The sequence below is a fragment of the Daldinia decipiens genome, assembly GCF_022478715.1.
Source record: "Daldinia decipiens strain CBS 113046 unplaced genomic scaffold F4813scaffold_20, whole genome shotgun sequence".
Taxonomy (NCBI): domain Eukaryota; kingdom Fungi; phylum Ascomycota; class Sordariomycetes; order Xylariales; family Hypoxylaceae; genus Daldinia; species Daldinia decipiens.
In genome coordinates, this window is record NW_026054563.1 from 435,864 (window position 1) to 450,886 (window position 15,023).

Below are 15,023 nucleotides of genomic sequence, written 5' to 3' on the forward strand. Positions count from 1 at the left end.
CAGTAATCCATCCATCCATTCGTGGGCCCTAGTAAATCCGCCATGCAGCAAACTTGATTTATTTGTTTTTCGTGTTTCCTCCCCCAGGTGTAATTTCATGCCCCTAAGTCAAGTCAAGGGCAAAGTAACCCCCTTAGGCCCTAACCTATTCACAACACCGCTCTTAAGCCGCAACCTCGTCTCGATATCAGCGGCCGGTGTTCCTCGCGCCTGCAGCACCAGCGCCTGCTTCAACGTCCCCACGTCCAAAAACTCCCTCCCCTGCCGAACATTCTCAAACTCAAGCGTCGCACGCTCCTCCAGCCGTTGCCGCGCCTCCAGGGCGCTTAGCGTCGGGTTCTGCGCCGGCGAGGGGAACCCACGGCTCCGCGGTCCTTGGTCCGGCGCGCCGGGGTAGGACGACGCCGTGGACGAGTTCGAGAGCGTCGGGTTGGGCGTTGCGACGCCCATCTGCTTCAACCGCTGCGAGAAGGCTGCGTTTGTAAACGGGTTCGGGTCCGGGTCTATGCTATCCGCTTTGATTGCTGGGCGCGGGCGGCAGGTTAGCTCTGATTAGAGGGTAGTGCGGGAGAAGCGCGCCGGGATGTCGTGGTGTAAGTAAGTAAGTGAATGCAGTAAATAAATGCTCACCGTCATCTTTCGTAAGCGAGGCTCGCGGCTCGGGGGTCCGTTGCACTGCCGGCCGCGGGCGGGCGTGTGGTGGAGGAGCGGCACTGCCGGGTGCTCTGGTGGGGAATTTGCGCGTGGTCGTTTGGGCGGGTTTTGATGCTTTTGCCCCCATTGTAGATGTTGTATTCCTCGTCTTATTTGGCGTTTGCAGAGAAACGGGGGTGTGACAACCTTGAGGTTTTGGTAAATTTTCGAAATGACGTTGCGATTGCGATTGCGATTGCGATTACGTCCGCGCTGTTGGAGCTTCTATCGGTTACACAAGGAGGTACCTAAGTATTGTACATACATGTAGCTTAAGGGAGCTTGGGCCAATTAGGTACATCAATATCTACATGTACCTAATATGGTACGATTGTACCTATTGGTCTTGTTAGACAGCGAACTCAATATAGCATGATTTCTTCCTTACATATCATTTATTTTAACCTAGGTCTTTAGGTTAGATACCTAACCTAGGTAACTACTTATATTCGCGATACCTCCTCTATATCTGCAAAGTTGCTAGTTTCTCCAGGTGATTGTCTTCGTTCTAACCCATTCTTCCACCCCAGTCAGGGCGTTAAATCGCCCGTATCCGCTCTCCTTACTTCCTCCATGCGGTAATGCCGTCTCGTCGTGAATTGTCATATTATTAATATGAACCGCCCCGGTCTCTATACCTCGTGCAAATCGCAGGCCAGCCTTTAGATCCTCGGTGAAGACGGCGGATGCGAGGCCATACTCAGTATCGTTGGCTATTCGCAGAGCCTCTTCTTCGGTCTCAACTTCAATAAGACTTGTCGTCGGGCCAAATGATTCTTGCTTGTACAGGTCCATGTCGGGTGTCACCTTGCTGGCGACTATTGGTCTCAACCTGGTCTTTGAGCTCTCTGCGGCGTCCACATCTCCGTTGAGGAGAACGGCCCCCTTACTAATCGCATCCTTTAAGAGATTCTTGTTCTTATCAACACCTCGAGCGTTGATCAAGACTAAGGCATCGCCTTTCGATGGGAAGATGGTCTCTATGGCTGCAACCAACTTCTCTTTGAATGCTTCGCTGATCTTCTTATGCACGATTATTCTCTCGGTGCTCATACAGACTTGCCCGGAGAAAAAGAAGGCCCCTTGGGCGCATTGATCCGCAGCAATGTCCAAGTTGGCATCTTCCCACACGATAGCCGGTGCCTTGCCGCCAAGTTCTAGGACGAGAGGTTTTAGGTGTTGGCCCGCAATCTTTGCGATGATCTTCCCCACCGCCGTACTTCCGGTGAAGTTGATCTTTTTGACATGTGGGTTTGCGATCAAAGACTCCGTAACGGATGGCGCGTGGGCCGGATCGGTTACTATGTAGTTCACTACTCCTTTAGGTAGGCCGGCCTCGTTGAGAATAGATAGGATAGCGTGATGAGTACGTGGCGCCAATTCGGATCCCTTGAAAACAACTGTACAACCAGCCGCAATCGGGAAGAGCACCGAGCGAGTGCCTAAGATATATGGTGCGTTCCTTTGTTGTGGTGAGCCTAAGTTCTACTAATTGGTTGAGGGGAATATTTACCAAGGAGCTATTGCTAACACAACACCGTACGGTTCCTTCACGACCAGGGCTGTGATACCTGGCACACACGCAGGAATGGTGCCTTCCACGGCAGCCGTCCGTCCAGCTACATCCTTGAACATATCAATGGTGAGGTTGATATTGAAGTCGGCCCAGCTGCGTGCCGCCCCAATTTCGTCGATCACATACGTGGCTAGTTCCTCTTTCCTATTGCTCATAATCTCAGCCGCCCTGAGGAAAATATCTCGGCGCTCGGCTACGGGAGTATTTCGCCATTGCTGACCAGCAGCTACGGCGGCATCGATAGCTGCGAGAGCTTCTATCTCCGTTGCTATACTACATTTATGCAAGAACTTGCCGGTGCTAGGTGATGTCACGTCGAAGGTCTTCTCGACGAGGCGTTCCTCGCCATCAATAACGAACGGTACCGTGTACGTTGACATGTTTGCGGAGACTTGGCGGATATTCAACTGGAAATGTAGGCGGTGTTGAGCCGATTTATTAATTCCAAATCACCGGCAATGCCCTTTCGGTTATGCTATGACACTAGTGATGAGATAAGTGGCTCTAGCAGCCCGCCGAATATGAGATTACTCGGAACCGGGCAAAGCTGTGGAGCACGAGATGGCTGAGACGTTTTGTACGTAACGGGAGTGCATCGTCTCCAACAACTTACACTCTTGAAGATCGGTTTTAATCTACGAAACTTACCTCTAATACCGAAATTCATGCCCCCTCATTTCCCCGACACCCCAGTAATACTTGGTTACTTGCTTGAATTCGCTTCCAGCCAACCCCACCTTGGTCGCATATATCGTTCCAACCAACATAGTGTAAATCCTCCGTAATTCGGTACACAAGGTTAGTATCTTCAACCGGGAGATGACAATAGATCACACATCTTTTCGGTATCTACCTTAGGTGGATTAGGGATATTCTGGGATTATAGAGCAGCAATTTTGAACCATAGATAGCTTACGCACCCAGGGCACACACTATTAATTCCGTAGCCTTGTACTAACCTAACTAACCTAGTAGATTTGCAGTATTCCCAAGGCTTTCACAACTATAACAAAAGCCGGCTTCTATTGCCGTCGTAGTTGAATACATAAAATTAGTATGGTAGTGCGGACTAGATCGTTGTGTTTTCATTAATTGTGTTCTGTTGCCATTGCGATTGAAGCATCTCTTAACGATTTCCACGTCATTGGCGAAACAATGTTCTATGCAACTACATTGATAACAACCTTTTATAGTAGATGGGCCTCTAACCATAAGACTTAGTGATAAATGCTGCATCAACTCAAATATAAAATAGTCTTCTTGAATTACGGGATTGATCGGCAATAATAAAATAGCTTAAAGTCTTTAGTATAGGAGGCTTATACAAAGACCAATGTGAACTACTCCTATAGCTACATCGCTGCAAGAAGTTATTAAGCAATATCGAGTAGACATACGCAATTGTTAGTACCGATAAGTATTAGTTAGACCTCTAATCTTTCTGTCGTCTACCTAATGTAAAGTCATTCCTCATGCTTCGCTGACGAATTACCCCGAGAGTCGCCTCGTGCCTACGTTATAATCTAAACCCTCGGATACGCTGCGAACACCAATCTATAACAACCCGTACCCTCGGGTATCTATCTCTGTGGAACGCCGCTCCGAACCGACTAGGTTAGCTGATTGGCCCTGGTGCAACTGACCTTCAGGCTAACTCTGAATTTACATATATACATAGTAGCTGCCCTTTACGGACCGCGCGATGATTGGACAAATAGGTCTCCATAAGATCTTTAAATTTCCATTGTTCGCAACCCTATATCACCGAGCACTGTAGAGGTCCCTCCGCTCGAATATCGACCGGCTCTTAGCCTGGCTTGAAAATTCTTCAACCTCCATTTTGACTATATGTTCCCCGGGGACGACGACGAGGCCCAGGTACCGCGACGTCATGTCCAGCGCTACCTTATCCGCGCCGGATGTGGAGCTCGCGGCTTTGGCTTCGGCTAGTTTTTGCTGCGGCGGCTCGCGGTATTCGTAGGTCAGCGATAGGACTATGTTGTTATGCTAGGGAGATATGTGTCTTAGCATGGTATAGTCGAGGTGTAGCTATGTAAAGGGTGGTGACGAACCGTGTCCGTGCATTTGAAGTTCCCTATGAAGATGCGCCCGTCCGTTGTGTAGATGCGTAAGTTCTTATTGAGCAGCGACTTGAGGAATGATTCGGCTTCTGCCGGTTCCATATCGGTTTCCATGCTCATGTGGTATATATATCCTTAGAATAAGTATCCCTGGGGTATTCTAAGGCGGTATTGGATTAAATATCATTCGGCTTCTCATTATACGCGACGAAAGCGTGTCTTTGTGTTAGAGGGAAGAGTTGCGAAGAGGGGCAAGATATTATAGGGCTTATCGATAGGGAGCTGCACCTTTAACCCTTGCGGCTCGTAGCTGCCACCACTTTAAACCTGACAGGGATCCCCTGTACATAAGTTGAGCTCTATGTACATAGACGCGATTACCTAGGTACCTAAGGTACCTAACCTACCTAATTGTCGCGGTGCGGCGTCGAGTCATCGTCATCCATCATTTCTATTTCTATCTTCTAATGATAATTTCAGGCAACAACACACTCTTTTATTTTGTCCATTTGAACTCGATCTACACTGCTTAGGTGGATGCCGCTAACCATGCGGTCAAAATTCTATTGTATATGAGGGCTTCACTTCAATTACAACATCAAATAAATTACCTTCACTGATCGTGTGAGTTCCACGCCAACATGGGTGTGAACGGACTCTGGACCGTGGTGCAGCCGTGTGCCCGTCCAACGAATCTCGCCACCCTCAATCGTAAACGTCTCGCTGTCGATGCATCTATCTGGATATACCAATTCCTTAAGGCCGTTCGCGATAAAGAAGGAAATGCTCTGCGCAACTCGCATGTTGTCGGCTTCTTCCGCCGCATATGCAAACTACTATGGTTCGGTATTCAACCTGTCTTCGTGTTTGATGGTGGTGCTCCCGCCCTGAAGCGCCAGACTATCACAAACCGAAAACGGAGACGGGAGGGTCGAAGAGAAGATGCGGTCCGTACGGCTGGTAAGCTGTTGGCCGTGCAGATGCACCGGATAGCAGAGGAAGAGGACGAGAAGCGCCGGAGGAGAGTAGAGCGTGAGGCGGAAGGAAGACCGGACATAGATGAGCCTGCTGAAGAGCTTCCCGATGCAGATCAATTGGTTTATGTGGATGAGCTGGGAATGAGCCAAGCCGAACGGCAGAAGAGTAGAAAGTTCTACAAGCAGGATGCCTATCACCTACCAGAATTAGACGGAGGTATTGAGGGTATGGGTCGACCGGAAGATCCTCGCATTATGAGTATAGAGGAGTTGGAGGAGTATGCAAGACAGTTCAACAGTGGCGAGGATATCAACGTCTACGACTTCAGCAAGATCGACTTCGAAGGCGAGTTCTTCAAGAGTCTACCACCCGTTGATAGATATAATATCCTTAACGCAGCGAGAATACGAAGTCGATTGAGAATGGGTTTAAGTAAAGAGCAATTGGATGGCATGTTCCCTGATAGAATGGCATTTTCCCGGTTTCAGATCGAGAGGGTGCGGGAGAGAAATCATTTAACGCAAAGACTTATGCAGGAAGCCGGAATGACCGGAACTGATCTTACACTAGCAAAAAATGCGCGTATAGCAGGCGAGAAAGATCGCGAATATATCCTGGTCAAGAATGAAGGGGCCGAGGGTGGATGGGCCCTTGGTGTTGTTAGCAAAGAGAAAGATCGTGGCGAGATACATAAACCTATTGATGTTGATGCCCTAGATTTTCAGTACCAGGCTAAGGAAGATGATGACGAATGGGAGGATGACGACGATTTCGAAGACGTACCTATCGAAGGTATAAATCGTTTACCAAGAGTCGAGCCTGAAGCTAGAGCTGCTTACGACGCCGAGGTGCGAAGACGACAAATATATGAAACTAGATTACAGAATGGTCAAGAAGACACCCCTGCTAATGACGAAGACGAGTCCCTATTTGTCGGAGGGGACGTTGGAGATGGCGTTAATGATCTTTTTGAGCCACGAAACGGGGAGGATATCCTTATTAACGATGAGGAAGAGGACCTTAGCCGAGCTATCGCCTTGTCTCTGAGGAACCAACACGGAGTAACCTCATCGGCAGAGGGGGAAGAAGAGGAAGAAGAATTTGAAGATGTTCCTGCTCCTGAGTGGACACAAAAAGCTACCGCAGGACCAAAGCCGATAGCCACCACAAGCGGGAATATGATCGCGCACATTGTGAATAATAGAGCTAATGCGGCGATATCTAAGCCTATGCCGGCACGACGGGATAGCAACGGGAGTAGCGATAGTGAAGTCGATCTACGAGCTGCTCTATCAAAAAGGAAAAAGAAAGCACCAGTCTTCAAACCCCAACCTGAGCCAGTAGTTCGAAATGTAAAGAATCCATTTGATGGGCCTTTGCCGTTCGAGAGGCTGGACTGGAAGTCTAGTATTTTTGCAAATAAAGAGAAGGCGCCTGCAAAAGTAACCGAGAAGGAAGCTGGAGAAGAATCAGCGTCTGATGAGCTCGCAGGTGGCTTCATACGAGATGGCAGCGATGATGCTGATACTAATGCCGATGACAAGGTACAAGAAAGTGAAGCAGCGCGTCCTCTGCCACCATGGATGATGCAAGATCAATCAGATATCCGCGAATCTCTAAAGGCGCGACGAGCTATCGAGCATGAAATTAACGAACAGGACCGAGAAGCTGCACTCGAAGAGGAAAGACGGTGGCGCAAGGATGCAATTATCGAGATCGAGTCATCGGACAACGAAAGTGATATTCAAATTATTGAGGCACCCCCGTTACCGCATCAGAAAAGCCCTGCACATGTGGAAGAGGATCGAGACGCACTACGACTATCTCCTGCTACTTTAACAAGAGTCAATCCTCCAGTTGCTGATGAGGAAGATCAAATTGAGGACACGCGGCGTGCAGATATCGTACAAGAGCAAGCTGCTTCCCAAGCCGAGGCAATTGATGATACAGTACCTAGTCCTAAATCGGCCTCCAAATCAGCTTCACCGGAACCGGATTTTGAAGAAGTTGAGACTTTACAACCGCCAGAAGAACCCATCTGCAATGATGTCGCTCCTCGGCCAGCATCTCGTGAGCCTACCTTCGAGGACGTTGAAGCGCCTATGCCGGAAGATTTTGAGTCGCCTAACGGATCGAAACTCGTAGCCGATGCTACTAACGACGAGCTTTTTGGCGATGCTGAGTTTGATGATAACGAATTTAGCGATCCCGAGGAAGAGGAGCTACTTGCACAGATGGCTGAAGAAGCCGAAGAACATGCACGTTTTGCTAGTCAACTGAATCACAAGTCCGAGAAGGAGAACCAAGAAGCTTATGAGCGAGAACTCAAGGCACTACGAACACAGCAGAAGAAGGACCGAAGAGATGCGGATGAAGTTACTCAGATCATGATCACCGAATGTCAAGCTTTATTGCGATTTTTTGGTATCCCTTACATCACCGCGCCAATGGAAGCAGAAGCTCAATGTGCCGAGCTGGTTAATCTTGGCCTGGTCGATGGTATAGTGACGGACGATTCGGATACCTTTTTATTTGGCGGCACGCGAGTGTATAAGAACATGTTCAATAGCAACAAGTTTGTCGAGTGTTATCTTGGATCCGATCTTGAGAAGGAACTATCGCTCTCCCGTGAGCAACTAATATCCCTGGCACAATTGCTTGGCTCCGATTACACGGAGGGTCTCCCGGGGGTCGGGCCCGTAACCGCCGTCGAGATTCTTTCCGAGTTTCCTGGTAGAGATGGGCTCACGAAGTTTCGAGAGTGGTGGCAGGACGTCCAGATTAACAACCGACCAAAGGAAGCAGACCAATCATCAACCTTCCGAAGGAAATTCCGCAAATCCCAGGCTACGAAGTTGTTCCTACCTCCCGGCTTCCCTAATATAGCTGTCTACGACGCTTACCTACACCCAGAGGTCGACAGTACCCCAGACCAGTTCCAATGGGGCGTACCTGATGTTGCGGGCCTACGACGATTCCTAATGAGCACAATTGGATGGAGCGAAGAACGAACAGACGAAGTCCTCGTCCCCGTGATTAGGGACATGAATCGTCGGGAGGCCGAAGGTACACAGAGTAACATCACAAGGTACTTCGAGGGCGCCGTCGGTGTCGGGGCAAAAGAAGCATTTGCCCCGAGGCAGAGGGTCCAGGGGAGCAAGCGCATGGCTCAAGCGGTTAATAAGCTGCGCGCGAACGCTGTAGTCGAGGGTATTTCCACTGCTGCGGAAGTAGAAGCCGAGGACGAGAATATTGCGCCACCCCCACAACAATCTGCGCGGAGGAAGAGGAAGGCCGGGAATACGATTACGATTGATGACGACGACGACGATGAATACGCCGATGGTGGCGAGGGAAATGGGAATAAGGATAATGGCGTTAAGAAAACTACTAGTAGGCAAAAGGGCAAAGGCGCGAAAAGGGGGAAGAGAACTAAGGCGTCTGCGTAGGTTGTCCCTTTCCCTAGCAAGACCGCATCATTGTAGAATTAATCCTAGAGGGCTCAGGCCTTGTGTACTATTTACTATCTTACGAGATGAGAAATTAGATGCTTAAATATTCAGTCTCGGAATTATTATGCTACATCATAGGTAAAAATCTATATAAATAGTTAGATGTATATCAATCGCTTCATTCTTTTCTTAGTTACATTATAATCTTGTTGGCAAGAACCGGTAGGTAAGACCAGACGAAGATGTTGAGAATTTGAGAGTGTGTTGCGGATGGAAAATTAAAAATAAAGAAGATTCTTATTATCGCACTTGGTAATTCCAACCGGAAGGAAGATATGCAAAAAGTTGATCAACGCAGGGATCGAACCTGCGACCTTCTGTGTCCTCACAATACACTATACAGTGGAATTGTAAGACAGACGTGATGACCACTACACCAGTTGACCAGCAGATGTGATTTGTGAGAAACCATATCCTCGGATGAAAAGTCGGCGCTTTCCAATGGATTATATTGGTTTGTTTGTTAGCGGGGGATCTATGAAATTAGTGCGCTAACTAAGGGTCCCGACGGAAATAATAAATATAACAAATGGTATGTACCTATATTACCTAATAATATATTCAACTAACCCACCTCTTCATGTTGTATGGTTTTACTTCTTTTGACTCGACGACGGTTATATTGTATCTCTGAATTATATGTACCTAAGTCTACATAGATCCTAAGGAATATGCAAGTATTTTTAGAATGTGCAAAACGCAAAGGGATACTATATCTCTAACTAGGTACTTAGGCATACAGGATGGTTGCAATTGCTCTATAAAATAACGCTTCAGAAGCAGTTTGCTCTTTCCTCTCCTCCTGCATTTGTATGGAATCATTTACACGAAGAGTGCGGGTAACTAAGTCTTTATCGATAACTACGGTTGGCAATTACATGCAAGCTCCAACTTCAACCTTGACTTTTGAAATTAAACTTTAAAATTTAGCTCACGAAACCGTTCCACTTCTACCTTGGATAATTCAGTAAGATCCAGTAAGATTCAACAAGATAAAAATAAAAACACAATGCGAGCCACAGCTACCAGAGCACTGCTGCGACAAGGCCGAGCTCGTCCTGAGCTTGGGAGAGTGTCAGTCTTCTCAATTGACTCAGCCGTATATACATACACACATTAGGTTAGGTACTGATACTCTCCAAACCAGCCACGACATATCCCGCCCACGCTGCACCTTAGACACCACCACTACCATCACTACCATCACCACCACCACCACCCCGCCATTCCTTCGCCCATGCATCCTCCTCCTACCCCAATACCCCGCGGGTAGCGGCAACATTCGTGCCCTGCACACGACCTCGCCCGTGTGGAAGAGCAAAGCGCCCAAGGACAAGACGCGCGAAGACCACAAGAAGCCGGCGTCCGTCGCCCGCGGGGACGCCGAAGCCGACGACCCCAACGGGCCCAAGCACCCGCCCGCGAACCCGGAAACGCCGCTCAACTTCGCAGACGTGGAGTCGCGCATCCGCCGGCACGACGAGCACCACCGAGAGCTGCTCAAGGAGCTGCGGGCGGGCGGCCGCTTCAACCCCGTCGTAGTCGGGGCGCTGCGCGTGCAGCCGGACCGCAAGGACCCGGCGACGTACCCGCTGCGGGAGCTGGCGCAGGTGATACCGCGGGGCGGCCGCACCATCAGCCTGATCGCGCACGAGGCCGCCTACGTCAAGCCCATCATGAGCGCCGTCCAGGCCAGCAGCGACTTCAACCAGCAGCCGCAGCGCGACCCGGACAACGAGCTCGAGCTGATCCTGAAGATCGAGCCCGAGACCCGCGACGACCTGCTCAAGCGCGCCAAGGCCGTCTGCAACGATTGGAGGGACCGCGTCAGGAGCGTCCGCCAGAAACGCGATAAGCAGCATGTGACGTGGCGCAAGAACAGCGAGATTGGTCCTGATCTCAAGAGATTGGCGGATAAGGAGCTGGATAAGATTATTAAGGCTAAGATGGCGGAGATTGACGATTTGGAGAAGGATGCGATTAAGAGTCTGCCTGTTTAAGGGGGTTGGTATACATCACTTGGTGGTTGCGATACGCATGGCCCATTGATGACCTGGAGTAAATAGGGGGGGTACGGCCTCGGCTTGATCAGCAGAGGTGTGCATAGGTATGTAGTCGTATAGCACAGATGTATTATAGACTACCTGTTATTGTTACATGCGTCGCGTGGTAGCAGTACATTTTATGCTTAGAGCCCGAATCTAAAGACGCCGAATCATACGCCCATCCTGTGTAATTCCCACCGGAACGGCCTAGAGGGAGGGTGCCAGATAAATCAAGCCTTGGCCTCTGGCCTCGCAGCACCACTGTCAGCCGTAGCAGCTGGCTGCTGACCAGACTGGCCCAGCAGACTCTGAACCTTCGCCTCAATACTCCTCTGCGCATGCGCATTCCACGTGCCATCTCTCCGGACGTAGCTGCGCAGAGTCCCAATCGTATCCTGAGGATCCGCATACTTAGGCCCCTCGCCATACTTGCCCAGCAGCGCGTCCTCCAGCACCGCCGTCTTAATCTCAGCGGGAGCCTCGAACGGCCTATCCTTAAGGACCTGCTTCTTCCACATCCGCGCCTCGTCCGACGGCGGCACGAACGCGCCGTTGCCGTCCCGCCACGCCAGATGCAGCGACAGCGGCTGCTCCAGGTGCTGCGGGTGGAACGCCTGGCCGCCGCCTAGGATGCGCGCTTGGCGGAGGACCGTCTCGCCCTGGCCGAAGGGCGTCGAGGACGTGGCTACGGCGGGGCCCCAGCCCGCGAGCGAGGCTAGCGAGAGGCTGGGGTTGAAGGCTATGGTCCGGCCGGTTTCCTTGCCCTCGAGGTATGCTCTGATGGCGGGGCTGTCTATCTCGTTTTCTTCCTTTGCCTGTTGCCCTGCTTCGCGTCGTCGGGCGCCTTTCTCGTCGTCGTCGCCGCCTCGTCGGCGGCGGGATCCGCGTGCGCGCTGTGGTCGGTCGTCCGGGCGTCGATTTCCTCTACCACCACCACCACCACCACCACTCGGTCCTCCCTGTCGCGGAGGCCCAAATCGCGGAGATCCGCCGCCTCCTCCGCGGCCGCGGAAACCGCCTCGTATGATATTCGGGCTACCATTTGCACCGAATCGAGGTGGCATGCCGGTGGGTGGCGGGCCAGTCCTTACTATGCTGTTGAAACCGCCGCGAGACGGCAAGCTATCGGTTCTGATAATATTCGGGCCGCCATATGCAGTCCTCGTGATGCCGCTGAAGCCGCCGCGGGGTATATTCTTCAAGGTGATAACATTCGGGCCCTGGCTCCGGGCAGGAGGCGGGGCATTCGCAGCTGTGTTCTGGGTTGGCCTCGATGCGCCGATACCGCTATCCACCGTCGCGATCAGCTCGTTGACAGCAGCTATGGAACGCTGCCGACTGGAAGGTCGCTGCGAGTGATCGTCATCGTTGTCTTCGGCGCCCCGGCGCGCGGAGACGGAGAATTGTCGCAGGGAGGCGGCGATGCCGTCGGCGACTCGGTTTAGATCTGGCCTGGCGCGGCCGGCTGCCGAGTTTAGCGGATGCCGGATCATGGCGGGCCCAATTGCGGTGTGATGTTGAAAGCCCGAGCAGTTGGTTTCGAGGTAATCTTGAAATATTTTCGAGATTTAGATTCTCCGAAGCTTTGGCGGTGCTGCGTTATTGATTAATGCGTTTAAGCGAGGGTTCAAGGTGGGATGGATATGACTGTATGCGATACCCACTTTCAACTTCTCCTTTTTTAGTGCAGATAGCTAGAGCAGCCTCTTATTAGCTTCATATCATCGACACTATCGACACTATCGACAGAAACTGTCTTTAATTAATTATACATATGACTCGATCTAATTTAAATTTAAATTTTATTCGACTTCATCTGTCAAAGACCTTCAATTCCCCTTTTCTAACCGTCAACGCTAGTATTATAGATTAACTACATCGTAATAGACATTCAACTTTGCAGCGGCTTATTGATGCCTCCCCACGTTATCGACTTGATGTTCAAGTACTCGTCGATACCATACTTAGATCCTTCCCTACCGAATCCAGATTGTTTCACGCCGCCAAATGGCGTGACAGTGTCTGAGATTAGACCTGTGTTGACGCCCACCATTCCTACTTCTAGCGCTTCGGCCACCCTTGTGATGCGCTCCAGGTCCCGCGAGAAGAAATAACCTGCCAGACCGACATCAGCAGAGTTTGCTAGATCTACTACTTCTTGCTCCGTAGCGAATGGGAATAATCCGGCCACAGGTCCAAAGGTCTCCTCGCCCGCGATAGCCATGTCCTTGGTCATTCCCGTGATGACGGTAGGTTGGTAGAAATTAGCTCCCAGGTCCGGCAGTTTCTGCCCGCCAACAACCACTTTAGCTCCCTTTTCTTCGGCATCTTTAATGTGAGCCTCTACTTTCGAGATAGCGCGGTCGTGGATCAGAGGTCCGTGGGTGATGCCTTCATCAAACCCATTGCCAACCTTGAACCCCTTAACCTTCTCCGCAAACTTCTTTGCAAACTCGTCGTAAATGCCCTTTTGGACGTATATCCTATTGGCGCACACGCAAGTTTGGCCGGACGAGCGGAATTTGGAGGCTATAGCACCTGTGACGGCCGCGTCGACGTCGGCATCGTCAAACACGATGAATGGTGCGTTACCTCCCAGTTCCATAGACAGGATCTTCAAGGTTGGAGAACCCTGCTTCATGAGGAGCCTTCCTACGGCCGTCGATCCTGTAAAAGATATCTTCCGTACGGTAGGATGGGTCGCCAGCATCTCTCCCACCTCAGGTGTGTTCTTCAAGGTTGTCACGAAGTTAACGACGCCTTTCGGGATTCCAGCTCTGTGTGCTAACTCGGCCAAGGCGAGGGCGGTGAATGGGGTCTCTCCAGGCGCCTTAACAACGACTGTACAGCCAGCCGCTAGAGCAGGGCCGAGTTTGCGAGTGACCATAGCAGCGGGGAAGTTCCATGGCGTAATTAAACCGCAGACGCCGACGGGCTGCTTGATGGTCACAACTCTATTCCCTGGTACGGTAGCTGGTATCGAATCGCCGTATATTCTGGGCGCTTCCTCGCTGAACCATTCGAAAAAACTAGCAGCGTATGTCACCTCGCCCTTCGCATCCGCGAACGGCTTGCCGTTCTCCCACGTGATAAGCTTTGCAAGGTCGTCAGAGTTCTCGATTACCAGGTCATACCACTTGCGTAGTAATCTAGCCTTCTCCCGACCAGTCTTCGTCCGAAAACTAGGGAACGCCGCTGCTGCTGCAGCGATAGCGTTCTCGGTATCCTTGCCAGTAAACTCAGGAGAGGTACCAATGAGGTCTCCCGTGGCCGGGTCGTATACCTCAAAGGTTTTACCCGACGCTGCCTTGATCCATTCTCCGTTTACATAACAGACATCAGTCTTGAAGAGGGAGGGATCGTTGAGCTAGAGCATGATCAGTACAGAGATTCATAAATATTATGTTTTCTTAAGCTTACCTTTGGTGCTCTACTGGAAGCTAACCGCGTCATTATGAGTGGAAGATTTGTTCTTTGGAAGTTCGACCTCACAGCAAGTCGCGATTGAGATGTTACGCTCCTTTGTAAGTTCCTGAGGAAACTCATCTTGAGAGGAGGTATGCGGTTGATTAAATCCTAAGCTATCACGGAAGTTAATCGATTTGTAAGTCATCAGGGTATCGTATCGTAGCCCAATAGGTTTATCCCGATGTTTACGCTTATTCATCGAAATGATTCTAAATTCAATGGCTTTAAGACACTCAAAATGACGTCGGCCTGATAACACCGACGACATCGGCGTTTTAGAGGGGCACTAATCCCTAGGGAGCTCATTGCGGGTATTATCGCTATACTAAAAACGATATCAATTGCTGAAAATAGCTAATAAGTCCTATTTAAGAAGGTCCATCCGAGTTCCATCCGAATTTATAAAAATCATATCGGCCTTTAACTTGCACAATAGCTTATATAATTATCTTAATGGTCCTCGGCTGGAAGAATGTTAAGCCAAATCACGATAATCCGATATAATTATAAATCTCTAACCTACCTAGTTATATAGTATGTAAAGCGAATGTCGCTGATTCTTGCGAGACGAGAGAAAAGCTAGAGCAAACAAGCCTTTGGGTATCTCTCGGCATGCATCCCGTGTATGCAACGCAACCCCCCGCATCTCTTACATGATGCGCCCCAAGCA

At 50.3% G+C, this 15,023-nt stretch overlaps 7 protein-coding genes and 1 non-coding gene across 8 annotated transcripts; 2 read left to right on the forward strand and 6 right to left on the reverse strand.

The window, feature by feature from the left end:
- Positions 1–20: 20 nt before the first annotated feature.
- On the reverse strand, positions 21–951 carry F4813DRAFT_116833 (uncharacterized protein). Its single transcript, XM_049238553.1, has 2 exons — positions 631–951; positions 21–524 (listed from the first exon to the last, which is right to left on the reverse strand). Exons 1-2 carry the CDS (start codon positions 779–781, stop codon positions 109–111), a joined length of 567 nt encoding a protein of 188 aa, XP_049098901.1. The 5' UTR covers positions 782–951; the 3' UTR covers positions 21–108.
- F4813DRAFT_116812 (aldehyde dehydrogenase) lies at positions 952–2,909 on the reverse strand. The gene is made up of 3 exons (XM_049238551.1): positions 2,207–2,909; positions 1,082–2,155; positions 952–1,030 (listed from the first exon to the last, which is right to left on the reverse strand). The coding sequence occupies exons 1-2, from the start codon at positions 2,647–2,649 to the stop codon at positions 1,174–1,176; spliced, it is 1,425 nt and encodes a 474-aa protein (XP_049098902.1). The 5' UTR covers positions 2,650–2,909; the 3' UTR covers positions 952–1,030; positions 1,082–1,173.
- A 748-nt stretch (positions 2,910–3,657) lies between these two features.
- Positions 3,658–4,580, reverse strand: F4813DRAFT_362391 (Sm-like ribonucleoprotein). The gene is made up of 2 exons (XM_049243619.1): positions 4,342–4,580; positions 3,658–4,276 (listed from the first exon to the last, which is right to left on the reverse strand). The coding sequence occupies exons 1-2, from the start codon at positions 4,468–4,470 to the stop codon at positions 4,031–4,033; spliced, it is 375 nt and encodes a 124-aa protein (XP_049098903.1). The 5' UTR covers positions 4,471–4,580; the 3' UTR covers positions 3,658–4,030.
- A 218-nt stretch (positions 4,581–4,798) lies between these two features.
- Positions 4,799–8,961, forward strand: F4813DRAFT_362392 (PIN domain-like protein). The gene has a single exon (XM_049243620.1). The coding sequence runs from the start codon at positions 4,992–4,994 to the stop codon at positions 8,775–8,777; it is 3,786 nt and encodes a 1,261-aa protein (XP_049098904.1). The 5' UTR covers positions 4,799–4,991; the 3' UTR covers positions 8,778–8,961.
- Positions 8,962–9,126: 165 nt separating this feature from the next.
- Positions 9,127–9,226, reverse strand: F4813DRAFT_t92. The gene has a single exon. It is a non-coding gene; the product is annotated as a tRNA-Val (tRNA).
- Positions 9,227–9,412: 186 nt separating this feature from the next.
- On the forward strand, positions 9,413–10,978 carry F4813DRAFT_116867 (ribosome recycling factor). The gene is made up of 4 exons (XM_049238554.1): positions 9,413–9,513; positions 9,575–9,706; positions 9,771–9,914; positions 9,988–10,978. The coding sequence occupies exons 3-4, from the start codon at positions 9,850–9,852 to the stop codon at positions 10,838–10,840; spliced, it is 918 nt and encodes a 305-aa protein (XP_049098905.1). The 5' UTR covers positions 9,413–9,513; positions 9,575–9,706; positions 9,771–9,849; the 3' UTR covers positions 10,841–10,978.
- F4813DRAFT_116874 (uncharacterized protein) lies at positions 10,909–12,446 on the reverse strand. Its single transcript, XM_049238555.1, has one exon. The coding sequence runs from the start codon at positions 12,376–12,378 to the stop codon at positions 11,116–11,118; it is 1,263 nt and encodes a 420-aa protein (XP_049098906.1). The 5' UTR covers positions 12,379–12,446; the 3' UTR covers positions 10,909–11,115.
- A 68-nt stretch (positions 12,447–12,514) lies between these two features.
- Positions 12,515–14,596, reverse strand: F4813DRAFT_116885 (Aldehyde/histidinol dehydrogenase). Its single transcript, XM_049238556.1, has 2 exons — positions 14,306–14,596; positions 12,515–14,252 (listed from the first exon to the last, which is right to left on the reverse strand). The coding sequence occupies exons 1-2, from the start codon at positions 14,429–14,431 to the stop codon at positions 12,777–12,779; spliced, it is 1,602 nt and encodes a 533-aa protein (XP_049098907.1). The 5' UTR covers positions 14,432–14,596; the 3' UTR covers positions 12,515–12,776.
- Positions 14,597–15,023: the final 427 nt, after the last annotated feature.